The sequence below is a fragment of the Alligator mississippiensis genome, chromosome 7 (genome assembly GCF_030867095.1).
Source record: "Alligator mississippiensis isolate rAllMis1 chromosome 7, rAllMis1, whole genome shotgun sequence".
NCBI classification, from domain to species: Eukaryota; Metazoa; Chordata; order Crocodylia; family Alligatoridae; genus Alligator; species Alligator mississippiensis.
In genome coordinates this window covers 76,510,002-76,530,164 of record NC_081830.1, presented here as the reverse complement: position 1 = coordinate 76,530,164, position 20,163 = coordinate 76,510,002, and the positions used below count along the sequence as shown (strand labels likewise).

General features: G+C 41.7%; 1 protein-coding gene across 1 annotated transcript in view; it reads left to right on the top strand.

The window, feature by feature from the left end:
* SPATA16 (spermatogenesis associated 16) overlaps nucleotides 1-20,163 on the top strand; it is a 133,205-nt gene that overhangs the window by 67,073 nt on the left and 45,969 nt on the right. Inside the window, exon 4 of the mRNA XM_014606184.3 lies at nucleotides 3,562-3,646. Coding sequence (XP_014461670.1) covers nucleotides 3,562-3,646 — 85 coding nt within the window. The remainder of the gene's footprint in view (nucleotides 1-3,561; nucleotides 3,647-20,163) is intronic.

Genomic DNA, 20,163 nt, shown 5'->3' with positions numbered 1-20,163 from the left:
TGTAGACACCGTGTGCATGTTATGTAGCTCTATCTATCTTGGGAGTTCAAATGACATGTATAACGCAGCTGAGCTTCCCTTTCATGATATATATTGTTGCCATAAACCTTTAATAAAAATACAATCTTAGAGTAGATTGTATAGTTGTGTACATTTTATTCTCTCTATAATTTTAAGCATAAAATTGACTGTAATGCATAATGGATGGCTCCTTTAGTCATTACAGTCTCTGCTGTTAATCCATATTTAGTATTATATCAATCTGCAATTTGGACTATCACATTCAATATACATTTATAAATGATACTCTCCTTGGCCTGTAGCTAATTTTCAAATGTTAATAACTTGGATTTTTATTTAAATGGCCATACCCACATTGTAGATTTGGCATAGGTAGAAGTGAAAGCAATACTGAAAGTGCCAACTACTGAAATCCAGAGACTGGATTTTCAAAGGTATTTAGGTGCCTACAGATGTAGATAAGTGCCTAGTGGAACTTAGCAAAACACTCAGGTGAATTAGTTGCCTAACTCTCAGCGAAGATACACATCTAACCAGCTTGGGTGTTTTTGTAAATCACATTAGGTACCTATCTGCATACTTAGGCATCTAGATAACTTTAACAATTTGGCCCTAGGTGTCTAAACCTCTTGAGTCATGCAGGCAGATTTCACCTCTGGCCTATACACATTTCCATAAGCCAAGTGAGCGATGCTAGTACAAACAAGAGAAAGAAAAGTCACAAGCTGGGGAAGAGCATTCTTGTATATAATTTGCCACCCATAATATACTGCATACAAGGATGAAGAGAAATCTACCAAGAACTGAAAGAGACACTGAAGAACTAAACACAGCTGCTTTAAGTGTACATGTGTGTTGAATCCTATTAATAGAAATAAGAACAAAATCATGGGGAAAAACAAAAGGGATAAGGATATTATGTCAAGTATAATGGTGCCTTAAGCCCCCACCAAAATCAGGGCCCCAAGCACTACTGTCAAAACCGAAAGAGCTTGCAGTCAAGAATTAATGCTACAACTTTACAGATAGAAACTGGGGCACAGAGAGAAGAAATGGCTTCTCTAAAGTCACAGAGAGTCTGTTGTTATCCCAGTCAGAGCTGGAAAAGCAATCCAGAGTAGAGTCCCTGTTCAGTGCTTTAGCTACTGAACCGCACTTGAAAACTATGTAGAGTTGAGGAGGAAAGGATTAGCCATGTTGCAGACAAGATGCATTTGGGGTTACATTTTCAACTGGATGGCATCACATGGATGATAGTGTCAGTGAGAGCTGCCAGCAGCAAAGATGGGAAAACAAACTGCTAGCATGTGCTGATCCAACTGGTCACATTTGGGCCCAGGAAGTGCTGTTTGGCAGCACGGTAGAAACACAACCACACTGCAGTGGACGGTGGTGACATTTTGGATTAAGGGTTTGCAAAATTTAATCTTCAGGATTGCAGCAGTTTTGGAGTAGTCAGCCCAGATACCATTCCAACCCAGCAACTGTCCATTTTTCTAACAGAAAACCAGCTGAATTCATTCTGGATCCTATCATCGGTGCTTCTTTGTACAGTTCTGGCAAATTTTGCCTTCACATATCACCAAAGCATAGAAAAGGAACAGATGTCAAACCTGGATAGTTCACTTTTCTTGCTGCTACAAAGAAGCCAGGGCTGGAGACAGGATAATTATTGAATCAATCCCTCCCTCCCCAAGTTTCTGGTGTGGTAGAACAAAAAGAAAAGGCCTCTGGCTCCGAAAATATGGGCCTCTACTATTTGATCTTAAGGAGGGCTGCTTTCATTCACCATAGACGCCTTGTCTTTCTTATGGGCCAGATGCAGAAGAACAGCAATCGCTCGTGCACATAAACAACTAGCACATTGCAGTACTAACCAGCACTATTTCAAAGGGAGCTGGAAGTACTACAGACCCCCCAGGTTATAAATTGTGGGTAATAGTATGGAATAGTTGTATACCTTCCAGACTTCCAGAAGAGATTATTCCCCTAGGATTACTTCTCCCGAACCACTGACTGGTTCTTCTCAAGGCCCTTGTTCACACTACGTCTTGACTCAAGCAGGAAGTGTTGCATGAGTTATTTGGGCCTTCCCTTCCTCCTCAGGTTACCTTCCTTGCTACTTTAGTTAGGTATTTGGGGTGAAATCCCAACCTCAACAAAAGATTTTGCCACTGACTTTAGTGAGGCCAGGTTTTCACCCTTGGCATGTTCTGCATGAAGGTACAAGAGCGCCAGCTACGTCTGGTTAGCCATTGTATTCTTTGTTCTACTACTGCAGCCAAAGGGATTTTTGCCAGTGTCTTGAATAAGAGCTGGATGGGACCTTAGGGTGAAATCCAGTCCTTACACACATAGCTCTTACGGGAATACCCATCCCCCAGTGAAATCAGTGGGACTGCTGTATATTTACAGCTAACGATAGATTTAGTTCTTAGGTTTACAATAGAGTACAACAGTATGTTACCCCCTGATACTAGGCCTGCTTTGAAATGTTTATTGTTACATCCTTGTATTTTTGGTTATATCTCATTAAGAACATAATACAGGCTTGAAAAACACATTCCAAAAGGGTATTACAGCAGGATTGGGATTACTGGTTGCAAGACGCTTTTAACTAGAGGGGAAATTTCTAATTCAATTTACAGTAATGTCAAAGAACAATTAATATATAGGCGAAGATAACAGAAACATGCAGAAGTATACATTGATAGCACTACATCAACAAATAAACTTTTGGTGCTAGTAATTAGGTACACAAGATTATTATATGTTTAATTGACTAAAGTGACAATTTGGAATTACATCTAGTCACATTTAATTGGATTTGGAATCTCTAGAGGAAAGGAAATGGAGAGCAGTGTGAGGAAGCAGCCATAAAAGCAAACTGATTTTCTAAAGTCTGTTAAAGCACTGCATTAATATCCATTGTACAATAGTTTTTAATATCCCCCCGGTCTAATAAGAGTAATGCAATGGTTTTAACAAACACTCTGGGTAGTAAAGCGTATTTAATTAGATACAAAGATAGCTGATTACTTTGTTTTTTGGTGTGTGTGGTTTTTTTTAAATAGCATAATTTAATCAAAGGTGAACTATGTTTGACTTTGCAGTAGACTGAGATATTCTCAAGCTCCCATGTTGCAATATATTAGCATCCCAGTGCTGTTCTGGAAGAAATTTAGACTGTATTTAAAGTATTTTAGCCCATAAATACTTTAAAGCATAATAAGAAATGGCTAGAATAAAATATTTTTGAGCAGCCATTAAATATTTGCACACAGTATAAATAGAAAAGCCATCAAAGGGAAAAATTTAGGGCTGTTTACTCGCATATAGTTTAGCTACATAATAAAAATGCTTACTGTATTCCCAAAATGTGTTTTTTACTGTTGGGCAATGACTGATAGTTACATATAATGGTGTACCCTTTTTACACAAACTTTATATTCAGTTCATTTTATGTTATCAGGTTTAAATATTTGCTGCTTACATCTTTTCCTCATCCTATACACTTGTTTGTTCTGCTTTTGTCATTAGGAGTGCCATGATTGCTGACTACATGTACTGGCTGTCAGGAGGCGGTGAGCAGCATATAAGCAAGCTCATCAAACTGTATTGGCAGGTAAAAATTGATGGTACAACTTGGAAGGAGGCGCCCATCTCACTATTAGAAGCAAAATGAAGGATTAGTACTTAAAAGACTGCCGACAAAGGGAGCTCTTGGGCATATCAATCATGAGACATTGTACAGTACTAACGTATTTATAATGAAGTAAAATTTCTGGGATTAATTTTAAGGGTGAAATTCAAGGTTGTTAACCCTTGGCTCATACTTCAATTTTATGGACTGTTATAAAATTTAATTCCTGATACTATACAATCCCAAAAGCTTTTTTTTAAGTGCGCCCACAATAGTGCTATTTTCTCTTTTGCAATCTCCATGGTACTGACTCTCTGATACCTTTCTGTATTCTTGCACCAGAAGAAACAAGACCTCACAGACTGCCTCAAGGAAAACAGAGTACAGTAAGAAAGGTATCTCCTTAAGGCCCCAGTTCTGCAAAGATGAACTGTAAGCACTGTGAGTAGTCTTCACAGCTTCAGTGGGGTATCTTACCCAGTTGAACATTGCTCGTTTCAGTCAGGTATACAGGATCCAGCCCCTGATTCAATCAGTCACTCAAGCACGCACTTAACTTTAAACCCATGAATATCCCCTTTAAATTTAAATGACATGTGCTTGTGAGCAATCAGGAGTCTAAGCACTATATTGGATCAGGGTTAATGTGCTTAGTGTTAGCTCCCTGGGTCCTTAGCCTATTGCATATACCACATACTGTACCTATCAGCATCAACCACTGCATAGGAGTCTCTCCCCTCCCGTTGTCTCTTCTCTCCTCTATTTTTAGGGGCTGGGATAAGGGGGTAGCAGTAGAAGCAGATCAACTCCTCTCCTTACTCTTCAGCTGTGGTCCTGTTTTTCGTTTTATTTGCTTTAGCTCCCTGCCTCTGCCCTTCTTGCTGGTGTCTTCCTTCCTTATTGCCAAAACTGGCCCTGAGCAAAGCACACTGAAAAGGCTGCTCTCTTGGCTATCCACAAGAACTGCTTTACGGACTAATTGATAGTATTAGAGGAGATAGGTCCCATTCCAAATTACTTTGTCAATAGCTGATGAAATGGCTCAGAAAAATCCACACAATCTATAACAGTTTCATACAATGTCCATGAGCATTACCACACAAAGAAATATCAGGGCCTGATTCTGATCTGCTTTACATTGGGACTGTACTGGCAAAACAATGTTAATATATCCCATGGAGGGTGAATTCGCCCTTTCCAGAATTGTTAGCTACATCCTCCCAGTTCTTATTTATATACCAGAATAAATTTCAGTTCAAAGAGGCACTGTCTTCCAAAACTACTATGAGTGCAGAGCATGTCTAGTTCAGAGTATTACCCACTGGAATAGTGTTTGCTGTGCCTGTGAACTTTCTCAGTTGCCTTCAAGCAGGGGATTTCTTCAATACGTAGCAGTTTGATGTTTTTTTTCCCACTGGGCTACACTCATTTAAAATCCTAAGCTCACAGGCTTTATAAAGAGGTCATTTTCTATCATGGAAAAGCTTCCTTTTACTCTTAACACTTATCTCCACAGATTTCCCCTTGTTGGCATCATGGGTTCCAAGCTTCTTAGCTTGAACTCTTCAAAGTAGCAGGGAACAAATCAATGGGTGTAGACTGCTCCTCACCCACTGCAATAGACCCGTGTGGTCCTATTGCACAGGGGGTTGGTAGGAACAGGGGGGAGAGGATGCAGGGAGAGGTGCCTGCCTGCTCTCCCCCAGATTGCAGTTTGGGAGTGAGGCTGCAGCAGGCCGGAGTAGAGACAGAACCAGAAACTGTCACTAAGCAAAGACTCTGATTTCCTTTTAGGAGATAGGGGGAGGGAAGGAATTTCAGTCGTATAACCTATTCTAGCTCTTAGTATTCCCTTCACAATGGGAAAGAACCAAAGGATTTTTCCAGTAGCTGTCCCTTTGCTAACTGTTACCCTAGCCAAGTGCTCCAGCTCTATTCCTATTCCTTGACCTTGGTAGCTGAATCATGGGTGGGCACAGGTATTCAAAAAGCCCAAGCCTGAATTGCTTCCATGTTTTCAGGCTAGTCTAACCTCCACAGATTGAACCAACTTGCAAGTGAACAGACATTCACTTTTGATACCAGAAATGCAACCACATGCCTGCAGTGGCTCAGGCTAGAAGCTGGGGGGCACTAGAGCAGCTCTCCCTTCCCTTCAGCAGCAGCCACGAAGCTAGAGGGAAGCTGAGCTGTGGGGTGGGGAGGGTGCAGAGACATGGCCACTAAGTATGATTAGGGAGAGGTTTAAACCCTGACCCTGGCCTGCAGGGAACCCAGCTGGGGTGTCCCTGGAGGGGGAAGGGGGAAGCAGCCCCTGCCAGGTTTGTCCCCAAGTGGGGAGGGGTGCATGGCCAGACACCAGCCCAGGCAGTGCCTCAGGCAAGGGGGGCAGGGAGGGAAACTCCCCTGTCTCCCCTCTTTCCCACCAGCACAGGGACCCCAGCCAGACTCTGCCCAGCTTTCTGCCCCACTGGCCACTCATGTGGCAGGGAGCATGGCCAGAGCTGACCCAGGCAGCAGCCTCAGGTGAAGTGGGGAAAGGGAGGGTGATTAAACCCTCCCCTCTCAGGCATGGGCATGGGGACCCTAGCCTGGGTCTGCCCAGCTTTCCCCCCTACTTGCTGCTCATGCAATGTGGGGCATTGCCAGAGCCCACCTTGGCAGCAGCCCCAGGCAAAGGGGGGAGGGGTCTGCCCAGCTGGCCACTTGCACGGCAGTGGGCATGGCCAGAGTCAGCCTGGGCAGTGCCTCATTACGTCTCCCTAATCCCCTTTCCCATCTCCCAGGAGATCAGTCAGGAATTACCCTTCTGCAGAAGACATGCTATAAATGTGTTGCATTGCCTGGCACTTGCTGGCTCCCTGGGATGGAAGCTGGGAATGGCTTGTTGGGACATGAGGGATGACTCCATGTCCTGGGGTTCTGCTCCAAACAGATCCCTCCGCTGCTTGGGCAGCTGCTTGCCTGTGCCAGCTTTGTTTGTGCAGCCAAGAGATTTGGGGCTGGTAGGGGCCAGTGCTGCCTGCTCACCAAGCTGGCACAGATAAGCAGCTGCCCAAGCAGCAGAGGGATCTGTTTGGAGCAGAGCCCCAGGGCACAGAGTTGCCCTTGTGTCCTAACACGCCACTTCCAGCTTCCATCCCAGGGTCAGCAAGTGCCAGGCTATGCAGTGTGTTTATAGCACGTTGTCTGCAGATGGGTAATTCCTGAACAACTCTGTGTAGCCCTGAGCTGGGGTCCCATGTGGAGGGGGCAATATTTTGAAAGCAATGACAGAGGCAAAAGATGTGAACTGCTCCCCTCCCACCCCCATCCCCTTGTCAACTAGCCATCACTACTCAGGCTAGGGAGTAGAGGGGTGGGGCCAACCCTGCCGTGCTTGAGCAGGCAGCACAGCATGCTGGGATGCTGGGGGACTGAGATTTAACTTGAACCAGGAAGGGGTCTGGGACAGAAGTTCCATAAACCGGTTTGACCTAAATCAGTTAAGTCTGATACTACATTTAACCAGGTTTATCTTAAACCAGTTTCAGTCATTTTGAAACCAGTTTATGTGCACTGAACTTCTGTTCTATTACAGATTTAAACCAGTTTCTGATCGCTTAAACTGGTTTCTGTGTAACTTCTGTCCCCAGCCTTAGCGTCAGAGGCCCCCACTAGCTCTCTTGATGCACATGCAATAAAATCTTATGTAGAAGCAGGCAGTCATTCCCCTGTTTCTTTTCTCCCTGTCCTTGGAGCTGTGTTTACTTCTCTTCCGTGTCTGCAGAAGCTTTCAGTTGTTAAATATGATCTTCCCTAGACGCTTGATTTTCCCTGAGAGACATGGGTTGCTTCACTGCACAAAGTCAGTGCCTTTAAACTTCTTTGGCATAGGCTAGCCTGAATGATAGGCAGTGGTGCACTCCCACTCAAGTCAAAAGGAACAGCACTGGGTCCCTAGAAGGCATTGTGGGTGAAGATGTTCCAGTACCACCATCACAGCCTTTATCTTTATAGCTAATGAATTCTGTGCTTTTAGCAACAAGGGCCACTTCAATGTCACTCGTGCACCTAGTGACAGTAACACAGTATTATGTGGGATGTGACCCTGTGTTGGGACCTGCCACCTCATGATGATCAAGCAGAGATAATAAATGCTAATCTTTATATTAATATTGTCTCTTTATCTGTGGATAAAACTGAAAATATCTTGTCACGACTATCCGTGCTTATGTGCTTTTGTAACCAAAGCAACAGCTATTGATGCATGCTCCTTTTCTTGTTAACCATTCCACTCCTCCTGTTTCTGTAGGCAGCCTCACAATTTGAGGGAAATTTACAGAAGAGGAAGCAAAGAGATGCAAAATAGGATAGTGTAGATCTTTACTTTCCTAAAGAGAGTGTTTTATCATGGGAAAAACTAAGGTCCATCATACTTAGCTCTGATCCAACATCCTTATGCAAACTTTTCAGGATTTTAACCATGACTCTTGTTTCTTCCCTCAGTGATTCTTGTATTGGAATAAGTCCTTTCTCACTCACATCTTCTGCCTCTGTCATTGCTTTCAAAACATTGCCCCCTCCTTGAGTCCTTCCATTGACTCCTTTCTTATCACCTCATAATCGACATCTGAAAAGTCGGTATTATTTTGTCTTCTCCTAAATATTTGCCTTTCTTCCTTACTCTATAAGAACTGTCATTTATGGGGTCAAAGCAGTAATGTCCATCTTGTCTGGTATCCTGTGTCATACAAGGTACTGAAGGGGAGACTGAGCAGAGTATGTGTTTCCTCTGTTCCTCTCCCACTTGCTACCTCCAGCATTTAAGGTCTACTCCATATTCTCACACCAATCATTTCCTCTTATTCCTCCCTTTGTCTCCTTTTCCTTTCTTGATTTTATGGTTTCTATAATGCTGCCCCTACCCCTGACATCATCTGCTAAGAGTCCTCTTGCTTCTTTGTCATTTTTATTAATGATTAGATTTCTCTTCTCTAATGATGACCTACATCCTTCCCTGTGTTTGCCTCCTATTATAATCATTCCTCTTTATAAATATTTCTTTCAGCTCCAAGAAGTCATAGGCTGCCTATAAATGTGCTCAGGGGTGGTGGTGGTGTGGGGGGGATATTTTAATTAGAGCAGTTCCCAGACAGCCACTCTAATTAAAACGACTCACTGTCACATGTATCAAGTCTCTGCGCATTTCAAAATGGCCATGTTGTGCATTTTCTAAAGCTCATTCGACGAGGTTTAGGTAAAGTGCCCCCACGGTCATTTTGAAACGTGGAGGCTTAGTGCTTGTGATGATGAGGTGATACGGGAGCATTTTAATTAGAATGTGAAGCAGGATCACTTGAGTCCTCCAACACGTTCTCATTAGAGCATGAACAAGCATGACTATAGCCACCCATAATAGATGTTAAGGTCAGAAAAGATCTCTGGGATTGTAGTATCTGACCTATATCAAATAAGCAGTAGAATTCCACACCAGTCATTGCTGCATCAATCCCAGTGATTTGTGATTCAACTTGAAAATATCTTTCAGAAAGACGTTTTAGTGACTGAGAATACTTTCCATCCCTTGTAAACACCTTTTCTTCTTTAGTTGTCCTCACTGTTAAAACATTTGCGCCTTTTCTTCAAATGGAATTTGTCCAAACTGTTCAGTGATTGCTAGATTAAACAGCCCTCTTGTCTCGGACATCTTCCCCTTATAGGTATTTACAGATCTTGATCAAGATACCTCTTTGTCTTTTCTTCAGTTAGCTAAAATAGATCAAGTTCACTTAAGTCTTTCACTGCAAGATCTTATACTGATTGTGCATGTGGAAAATATTGTGTAACACAACACTCTATTTTTTTTAATAATAGTATTTCCCTTCTGCTCCACTCTGAGATACAGGGATAAGGCTGATTACAGCTGAGCAAATAATTTACTATACATATTTCTATTCAATGAATTAATCCTTTGTCTCCATTCACAAAATATTTTTTCAAATATGGGTTGAAAGCAAGCATAACCTCAATGTCTAGTTTAGTTGCAGTTGGTTATATAAAGTATAGGGTTTTTTATTTTATTTTCTGGTGAGTGTTGTGGATCTTCCTCTGGATCGGAGTTAGCAAGACTTGCTACTTAGCTGTAGTAGTTCATACTTTTAACAGGTCTCCAGCTGTTGTCACCAAGATGGCAACCATCACAAAGCCACTTCCTGCCTAAATGCTTGATTGAAAATAAAAGGTCTATGGACACGTGGAGCTCTGGGACTTGGCTTTCCACGAATGTTTTTGTGAGTTGAAATTTGCTCAAATGTTTGCAGAGAGAACTTGAAAGGGGCACTAGCATAGCCAAGGTGTATGTTTAAAAATTCAAACAGAATTTGTTTTGCTCTGGTCACCTGGTATTAATATGAGCATCAGCCTTTTCCACATCAAGTATCTGGGATACCATGCACAGAGAATAATGAACGTGTTAGGAAACAACTAGAACCAATTCTACAAGAAGCTCCCTTCGTCCTTCAGGGTGTTGAGTTCCTCTGAGCAGGGATCAAATGCCTTGAAACCCCATGCAGTTCAGCTTCAGCAAGATGTTGACAGCAAGGTGAAGAGCAAGAAAACTCTGACTATAAATATAATGTCATCATCAGTCTTCTAACTATGGACTAACTATAGTTTTATACACTGGTTCTTGATGTACATCCTGTCATCCACATCATATGACATGTCAGATTTCCAAGTTAGTGGTAGAAAGACTATTACACGGTGCTTTTAGTGGAGTGTTTGACATGAGTTAACAGTTTAGCCTCTTTGAATAACTTGGACGTCATATTAATGAGAACATGTATTTTGCCTTAGTTCTTGAGAACACCATAGTTACAGGTACTTCAGCAGATCTTACTGTTTTATTTTACAGCATAAGGATCCCCTCCTGAAACCCATAGTCGGCAGGTATTTGGCAAGTGCAAGCACTTCAGGATTGATCCCATAATTTTGAAACAGCATAGGCAGGAGAGGGAAATGTCCAAGTTACATACATCCTTGTAGACTTTATTAGCTGTTATTTCAAGGTGTATTTATAACTTCTTTCACTGCAGAAAATACTAACATATTTCAGTTTCTTCTCATCTTTCTCAAAAATAATACGCTGGCTGATTCATATTGCACAGGAGGGTCTTAAAGACTAACACAAGCTCAGTCATTTGAACTTTTCATTTTTTGGTTGAAATTTGGGGTGTAATGATCTTCCTTTTCTTTCTCTTGCATTTCCATTAAGAAAACCGCACAGGAAGAAAGGATACTGGGCTGTCTGGCTGTAATGTCTGACCATACGTTATGACCATGAGCTGTATCATTTTGAGCAAGTTACTGAGGATTTGATCCAGAGACAGATAAAATCATTTTTCTCACCTCTCCTCTTTCCTCCTGTTCATTCTCTTCAGGGAAGAAACTAAAGTGTGCCCCATTATTGTAGCATCTGAGCACTTCATAATCCTTAATGCAGTTTTCCTCATTAAACTTTTTGACACCTCCTCTGACGGGGGAAGTGCTATCTTCACCATTTTACAAAAGGGGCACTGAGACCATGGGTATGTCCACAGCGTGAAGGCACACTGCTCAGTCACACTGTTCCAGCACTAAGTCCCAAGTACCTGTTCCCACTCTGCATATGTCAACCCCAGAAATGAAGTGGTGAGGATGCCCTGACAGATACCCCTGGCAGTATCCTCAAGACCTGTTTTTTCGGTGTTCTTAAGAACAGCAGCTGGAGAAGCCCCAAGGGCATTTATCTACCTCATTTCTAGAGTCGACGTAGACCAAGTGGGAGTGGGTGAGTCCGACTTATTTCCTCGACAGCATGACTGCTGCCACAGTGTAGGCATCTACTAAGGAGACTTGCCCTAGATCATTTAGGATGACTGTGACAAGGCTACAGGAACTGAACCCATGGTCACTGTTCCCTAGAGCCTAAGACCTACAGCTTCTCTCTTTTCTGACAAGTTATTTGCAAGGCCCAATCACATCAAACTTTCAGTCTCGGTTCGGGCTAATTAGAACTTCCTTTAATGAACTGGTAATGAAATACACATTCAGGATATGTGCAGAGTGCAAACTTACCAGGTCTGGCAGTGGTGCCTTCTCACACACACATTTCTCTATGGGCTGCCTCCCGGAGCAGTGTTGAATCCACGCAGTGCGCAGACTGTGTTACACTACTGAGAGCACAATTTAGCCCTTTTCTTCTGAGAGTGCAGAGATCACTTTTATTCTTATTTTTCACTGTTCCATAAAGAGGCAGTGAATTTATACCATGTTTGATGCTATTTTTAGAGCTTTTTATTGTTGTAGTTGTTGCTAGCATCTTCATCCAAGAAACTGTTCTGTAAGTATACAGCCAAAATATTTTAAAACTGTTTTCCACATATTTTTCCCTTTTCCACTATGCTTGCTTCTTAATAATATTATATTTAATACCAGACAGTTCAGGATTGTAACTGACTGAATCATACTTATATTTTCACGCAAAGAGAAGGTAATATTTTAACGTCATTCTTATTAAAACAGATAGCTTAATTATCTCTAATTTCAGAGAGAGATGGATTTATTTCAGTGATGTGTCAGGTCAATATAATAGACAATACATATCTTGGTCATAGTTTGTAGCTATTGAAGTCCCAATATAAAGCATAATACAAAACCCAATAAGAGTTTTAACTGCTAATGGAGACCCATAAATCATGCCATAAAATGAGTTGTCCAAAGAGAGCAGTCTGATTGGCTGATGAAAGTGCCACAACATTTTAAAAAATAATGGAAGGGCACAGAAATAGTTTGGAAATGCCAGGGGTGGGATTTGGAGCTGATGCTATACAGGGGTGATGTGTTTACTAGATGACAGAGGGAGCAGATCTTGAAGGCTCATGGAGCATCTCTGCAGGGAGGATCCCAAGACATCAGCTGGGAAAGTCAGACTTTCTGTGATGCTCCTAAGACATTGCCTTCCTCCTAAGCTGCAAAGCCTTACTCCCTCTTTGACAGGAGATATAGCCACTTAGGAGCACCTCTGCAGTTCCCAGAGCATTAACTGTCACCACCATTTCCACTTGGATATCTTCTCTTGTATTCGAGGAGATACCAGCCTGAACCTTGAACGAAGTCACTTGGAAGGCAGGAAGCGGACAGTAGTTTTCCAAAACATGCTGTTGTATAGTCAAGTTGCTGCCTCTTGATCAGCAGCCGCCCTTTCTTTACATAACATCCTATCTGCCATTCCACTGGCTTACCTGTGTTGGCTGATGCATCTCCTAACCCTAAATAAGTCTCCTATTTGTAGGCTAACCTACAAATTGGTCACAGGCTGTCACTAATCGAATGTTCTTTTCTTATTTGGTCAGGATGTGAAGCTGTGGGCTTGGAAGGAGGACTGAAGCCTCCTTTGGCTGGCTTCTACTTTTTGCACCACTTCACTGTTTGCTTCATAGGTTCATAGATGCTAGGGTCAGAAGGGACCTCAACAGATCATCGAGTCCAACCCCCTGCCTAGGCAGGAAAGAGTGCTGGGGTCAGATGACCCCAGCCAACTGTCTATCTAGTCTTCCCTTAAAGCTCCCCAAGGCAGGGGAGAGCACCACCTCCCTTGGAAGCCCATTCCAAAGTTTGGCTACCATCACTGTGAAGAAGTTTTTCCTGATGTCTAGGCTAAATCTACTCTCTGTCAGTTTGTGGCCATTGTTCCTTGTTACCCCAAAAGACACCCTGGTGAACAGAGCATCACCAATATTGGTTCAGTTTTTCCTGTGAAAGTCCCTGGAAAACTCCAAAAATAAACTTTCTATGTCCCCTTCAAAGAGCATATCCCTCCATCCTTTGGGCACAAGAAGGCATCACTGGCTTCATATTCTTTTGTCCAAGTGTTAGGTGTACAGATGACAAGAACAAAATGATTCTGAGTCTTTGGCTCAGCCTGACTGATGTGTGGTTGCCCAGTTTCTGTGAGTCAAGAGCAGCAATGCTTAACTTTATGGCCCCATGGGCTGATTAGTGGTATGCAGCAGGTCCACATACTGCATCCTACAGGTGAGGTTAATTTGTGGGGTGGATCCAGTGTGGGGTTGGCGCATAAAGTTAGTCCATGAGTGCAACCCCCCACATGCCAGATATGGTCATGGAGTGACACTCTGTCTGTGCATAGGACCATGTCATCTGATCTGTAGGGTTCCCCATGGCTCTGAAAATTTGGCAGTGGGAGAGTGGTGGAAGTATTAATTGTCACATCAATTAATGCTACCAGAACTCCCCCGTTGCCAGATTTCCAGACCGGTCAGGAACCCAGTGGGCCAGATGACGTGGCCCCACAGGCCGGATTTGTCCCAGAGTCCAGACGCTGAGCACCCCTGGTCTAGACTATTTAAAAGCCATGTATCCAATAATTTAACAAAAGTCATATCATAATTTAATGAGAGGCAGAAGGTTAAAATACCCAAGCCTTTCCTTGACACTGACAACAATTGCAAAGGTTCATCACTGTGTATTTCTGTTTAATGTCATGCTTCTGCTTGTACAAGTAGGAAAGCCCAGCTATGCAGCAGTAAAATCCCATAGAGTTCCTCTCTTCCTCTGCTTGAATTAAACTACCACTCACTGTCCAAGCAATCTGTTTCTCGAGAAAAGGGAGACACTTACAAGACAATGTTTGTTAAAAGCTGTTTTGACCTATCTTTGGTGTTCCCTACAATTCAGTGGACTAGCATACTTTGCATTTTGAGATATTCAAGTTGTTTGAATTGAAGGTTAGAGAAATTTCCCCTTCCTATTCCCCATCATAGATACAGCAGTGCTTCCTTCATTAGGCCAAATTGTTCTACTTCACTGGCTGATTCTTCCCCAGTGCAAGTTACTTTTACTGTGAGCTACAGAAAGGTTTAATTCCCATACATTTTCAGTTGATGCCACTGAAGGTTTGGATGTGAACACATGACACAAGAGTTGAGAAGCTGATAAGTGCCATTGTTCCTGTATGTTAGCTGGTGAGGTATAGAGGTGTAGTTACACTGCTGAATGGTTTCTGAAACAGAAGTGTGGATTCTCATCATTTGTGCAGCTACAATGCTTGTCATGACTGGCAGAAATGTATGGAGGGAATTTCAATAACAGTTTAAGGCTAATCCATCTCCTACCCCATTTATTATAGATGTACTTGTTTAATGAATAACAATTTCTACAGAAGAAGGTAAAGCGTGGCTCTTCTTTCCCCACAACATAAAATGACTTTTGTTGAAACACCTAGCATATTTTAAACTTTAAACTAACCATCTGAAGTGTTTATGAGCCCACCTTTTAGAACTCATGAGAATACATGGATGTATTTTTTAGCTACTCTGAAAAGCTGTTTTTTAAAAATATACTGCATGCAAAAAACCAGGAGAAACTTAAATGCTTGTTAATAACTTAAGAACTTAAATAAGCTGATACTTGATAATGTAACCTACATTAATGAGAAGGTATTACATGGTCAATAATTGGAAACTTCACCTCTCCTGTTCAATATGTAATTTATTCCAGTATAAACATATTGTGAAAAAGAATATGCTCTGGCATTCTCTACCTATTTTTCCTGAGAAAACTAAAAAAAGGCATAAGAAGATCAGAATGGTATAAAGATATTCATTTCAGAGCAGCAACAGGCTTCACGGCAGGGCTACAAAATACTCCTTTGTGTTATCAAGAATATAGAAAATAATGTGTAGGTTGCATTGCAGAGCTCCCATATTTTTAACATCCAGTCTAGGAGCAATAACATTTCATAGAGAGGGTAACTGCTTTACCCTGGCTGATATTGTTATATTAATGAAAATCGTCAATAAAAACATCAATTTCTGCTATAGTATAAACGCAGCTGTGGATGAGCTTGAACTGCAGCCCTGAGATAAAGTCATCTCAGGAAGATGTCTACATTTTTTACTAATTCTAGATGTCAAGATAATTTGATTTCCCAGATTAAAACTTTATGCAGTTTAAGAAGATTAAGGTTAGGGAGTATATTGGCAAAAGCAACTGTCACCATCATGAAGAATTTTCAGCAACTCTAATTTTTCTTCTCCTATGTCTGTTATGTGTGGAGCAAAATGGAAAAAGATTCATAAAAATATTAAAGTACTTATATAATCTACCATAAAAAGTTTTCACAGGAAAGCTGTGTTTCTTGTAAATCTACCTGTTCATTTAATGAGTTTTTGACAATTTTTTGGAAGGCATGAAGGAAATAATGCAAGACTGTTGAGGCTAAAATTTAAATTTTGTTAGAAGATCTGTGAAATCTAATACAAATAGACATAGAAACATTTAAGGTTACAATCATTCAGATATATGCTGCAGAAATGGTCCCTCAGTATACAGGGATATGTGGTCCTTCTGTTTAAGAAATATATATTTAACCTTTTACTCTCCTGTAACAAAGTTTTTTTATTTAGGTAGTGTTGGAGTGATGTTGTAGCCACGATGGTTTAGGAATGATGCTAGAAGCAAAGATTTTTTTGGGGGTGGTAATATCTTTCATTGGACCAACTGCACAGTTGGGATAAAGTTAGACAAGCTTTTGAATGTAAGGCATTCTTCATCAGGGCTCAGCTTAGGGCTTGCTTGCTTGCTTGCTTGTCGTGACAGCACTGTAATCTCAAGCTTTTCTTTGCTATATCCTGCAAATGTTCCTTTTTCATGTTAAAATGGATCTGTGGCTCAATAACAGTTTAAAAATGGAAAGACTCCTTTAAACACTCAGAATTAGCAGTCCTAATGATATCTTTGCAGACTCTTTCTGATTCCAAACGGTTTTAAAACAAAAGCTTTGGGTAGGATGTAAATAATACCTCTGGGCATATACCAGTCACCAAATACAAGAAGAAATTTTTCCTGTGATTAAGTAATTTAATAACTGTCTATTAAATAGTTTCTTGAACCATCTCAGGTGCTGTCTTGTCTTGGAGACAAGATTATGGACTGAATGGATTAGTCCCAAAGTATGGAAAAGTTTATGGAAATGCCCACTGAACTGTTAAAACGTTCTTTTGGATCTCACTGCTCCATGTGTCCCTGATTCAGTGTCCAGTGGATGGGCTTCTTTCCACTGATTTCAGTGAGCATTAGATCAGGTCTTGTAAGAAAAAAAAGAGAGGCCTCTATGAGCCTGACTTGCACCAGCCCCAAAAGAGAAGGGGAGAGGGAATATTCCTTTAGTAAACATTTTTTTTTAATATAGAGAAAATATTTGTGACCATTTGTGACCATATTCTAACCATCGACATACCCTAGCCATTGTATATTTGTTACGTGGAAGGTCTGGACCAAAAAGACATAAGCAGAAAAAGCTTTAAGGATCTTGTTGTATATAGTTTTCTGTTCAAAGTTTTTTATGCGATGAAGTTTTTATGTCTTTGAAGACTTTAATCCCATAAAAATACAAAGGGTAATAAAACAAATAGCAGGGTCAGTAGCTGGGAAAAAAATTGCTTTTGATAATACTGGTATCTTCTGTAGGAGTATTGACCAAAAGCTGCGGAACTGCTTTTTATTTTTATCCTCTGAGTAATGTTTTACTACTGTTGTGCTCTGAGCAAGTCACTATTTGTACACTGTATAGATGCTCTACGGGCATGAGGTGGTGGAAGGGTTTTATTGGCAAAAGCTTATATTGTTCTCAAGGATATAAGGACCATTTAGAATACAGACCATTCTCAAGGACCATTTGCCTAAATGTATTTAGCCAAAAGTGAGCTATGCCGGCAAGTGCCAGGAAAAACTCCATGCCACAACTCAATGCCCCACATTCCATTTAGACTATATATATACATTATAAAATTATTCTCTATAACATAATGGCCAAATGTTAAATACCGAGTGCCTGATATCTGAGTATACAATATTGCCAACTTAATGTGTGCCCCTATCTGCACATGATGTTGGTTAATCGTGAATGCAATTAACTGGGCCTCTGGTTGTCAAAAATGAATCTTTAATGGGGTGTTTTGGTGGTATCTGTGACAGCACTTTCACTCTAAAATCAAGTTTTGTTCATTCCTGTTCACAAGCCTCAAAGAGACAGGAAAAAAGTAGGGTTCATACAGATATGAAATAGCTTTTCTATAATTTAGAACACTGTTATTTTAAGGTCTGATATCTCTCATCGTACCAGTGCTAGCCACAGAGATGGCAAATATTTATCCCTGGAAAGCTGGAATTCCATCTTCACAAAAGGGAACAATTTATAGCATGATATCTGGTGGTTTGTGATACAATGGACACTTTAAAGCTGTCCAGAAACAAATGCTGTCTATTGTACACTATGGAGGAGTGTACATTTTAATCTCTGCTTTCCCCTGCTCTTTATTTAAGGAAAAAGAAAGCAGGGTTTTGGTTTTGAATGCCTCAGATCTTTGACATTTTAGAAGTTATGCTAGCAGATAGGAATCAGTGGGCAGAGTGCAGGTGATTCCTTAAAAGCAGAGGTGTCAGACTGGACTGGTCCGTGGGCCAGATAAACAGCATGGGACCAGCCGCACGGGCTAGATTGGGTCCACAGACACCCCTCTCCCCACAGGCCAGATCCAGTGCCCACAGAGCTAGCTCCAGCTGGTCAAGGGCTGCACTATACATGGCACCCACTCTGGCCAGATCAGGAAGCAAACCACATTCAGTGCCCTCACCAGACGGTCCTGCGTGCAACACAGGTCCTGGACTGGCCAGAGTGGGTGCTGGATCCAGCATGTGGGAGATGCCCAGAGCGCCCTCCCCCACAACATGCCAGATCCAGCACCCACTCTAGCTCATTTGGAAGTGCACCATACATGGTGCCCACTCCATGTGCACTGTATCCAGTGCTCACCCCGGACCGATTAGAGCAGGTGCCGTATGCAGCTCACCTCCCAGGCTGGCTGCAGCAGGAACTGCAGGTATTGGATCAGGAATGCAGGGCAGTCCTGGACTGGCCCTGTGTGGAGCCAGCACTGGGAGCCAGATAATGCCTTTGACCCCCCTGGTCTAAAAGTACAAGTTACCCTCCCCTTCCCCATGTCCCATCCCCCCTCGCCCAAAATCCAGTCTGAGTAATTGGGAAGGATATAAGAAACTCCACCAGGGCAGATGTGGAAGCAGTTTTCCCCACCGGCCACAGACCCTCTGGAGTAGTCTATAACTCTTGCAGCCACAAACTGGAGAAATGGACCAGATCTTCTCAGATGCACTTTACCTATCAAGACCCGTTAGCACAATTATCCAGGCTGATGGCATGGATCTATGCGTCATGTGAGAAATTGTGTGCGTATAAACTACTTACTCTCTGCATAGATTACTGATATCCTGCCCTAATCTCAGCACAGTACAATTGCACCATTTCTGTTGCATTCAGAGCTGTCTGAAGTCATGGAAAGATGGAAGGATTTGAGTCTGAATGCAGTTTATCTCCAAGTTACACATTATATTCCAGAATTCCATAAATAAAGGAATTGATTCAGTGGGGAACATTACATGTTGCATGGTCTTGCTATTGCAAGCATATGTTTTTCTCTCTATAAGAATGGCCTTATTCTTAAATTTTGCTTCTACTAAAAAATGTGGGTCTGCCTTTTGTGAACAGACCCTTCAGCAGAGCTAAGCAGATTTGATTTGTGAGACATATTGTACTAAAGCAAACAGATCAAGGCACTCTTTTCACTGGATCCAGCATTCTACTTCTTGAAGTAAACTCATATAATACATACCAAAGAACCTGTTGTTTAGGAATATTACAGAAAAGGACACAGATACTTTATTCTTGATGACTGCAGCCTTCCATTCCAGCCTAGCAAAAGCAGTTGTCAGTGGAGCACGTTACTCAGAAATGCACATTTTTTTTCTTGGGGAATTTTATATCACTGATGGATGACCTTGAGAACTGAAGGAAACCTTGTCAGAGAAATAGCTAGCTGTACCACAGTGGGATTTTCATTGAGTCACTCCAGCTTAAGGAGTCATACATGGCATAAACTCCCCATTAAAGCATGCAAATTTTTCTCCTTATGCTTTGTCTTTGTTGATTTGTGGCTGCTAACCCTGTGCACGTGAATGTTTATATGAATACAAGATTAAATGGAATGAAGAAATATTGAAGATTTTATCATCCATACTAGCAACAGAGGCCGTATGTCAGCAGCGGACACAGCTCTGCTGATGAGAAACCTGATTTTACAGCAAATGTAGCTCACAGTGAGCTGTATTTAGAGCTGTATCAGAAACCGTGGTTAATTCCTGTCATAGGCAGATAAAGTCACAGTGTTCAATGAGACTGGTTCTGGCTTGGAAATATTGCTTTTGCTTGGAACTGGAATGTCCTATTTTACCCTGGCAGCCCATTTTGGGTGATACTTCCTTATGTTTGGAAGGCCAGCACTACATATTACATAAGCATGTTTTAAGATGTTACATGATTCATAACTTTTGTGCCGATACCCTTGTAACAAGGATGAATGTCACTCTTAATGCAAACTGTG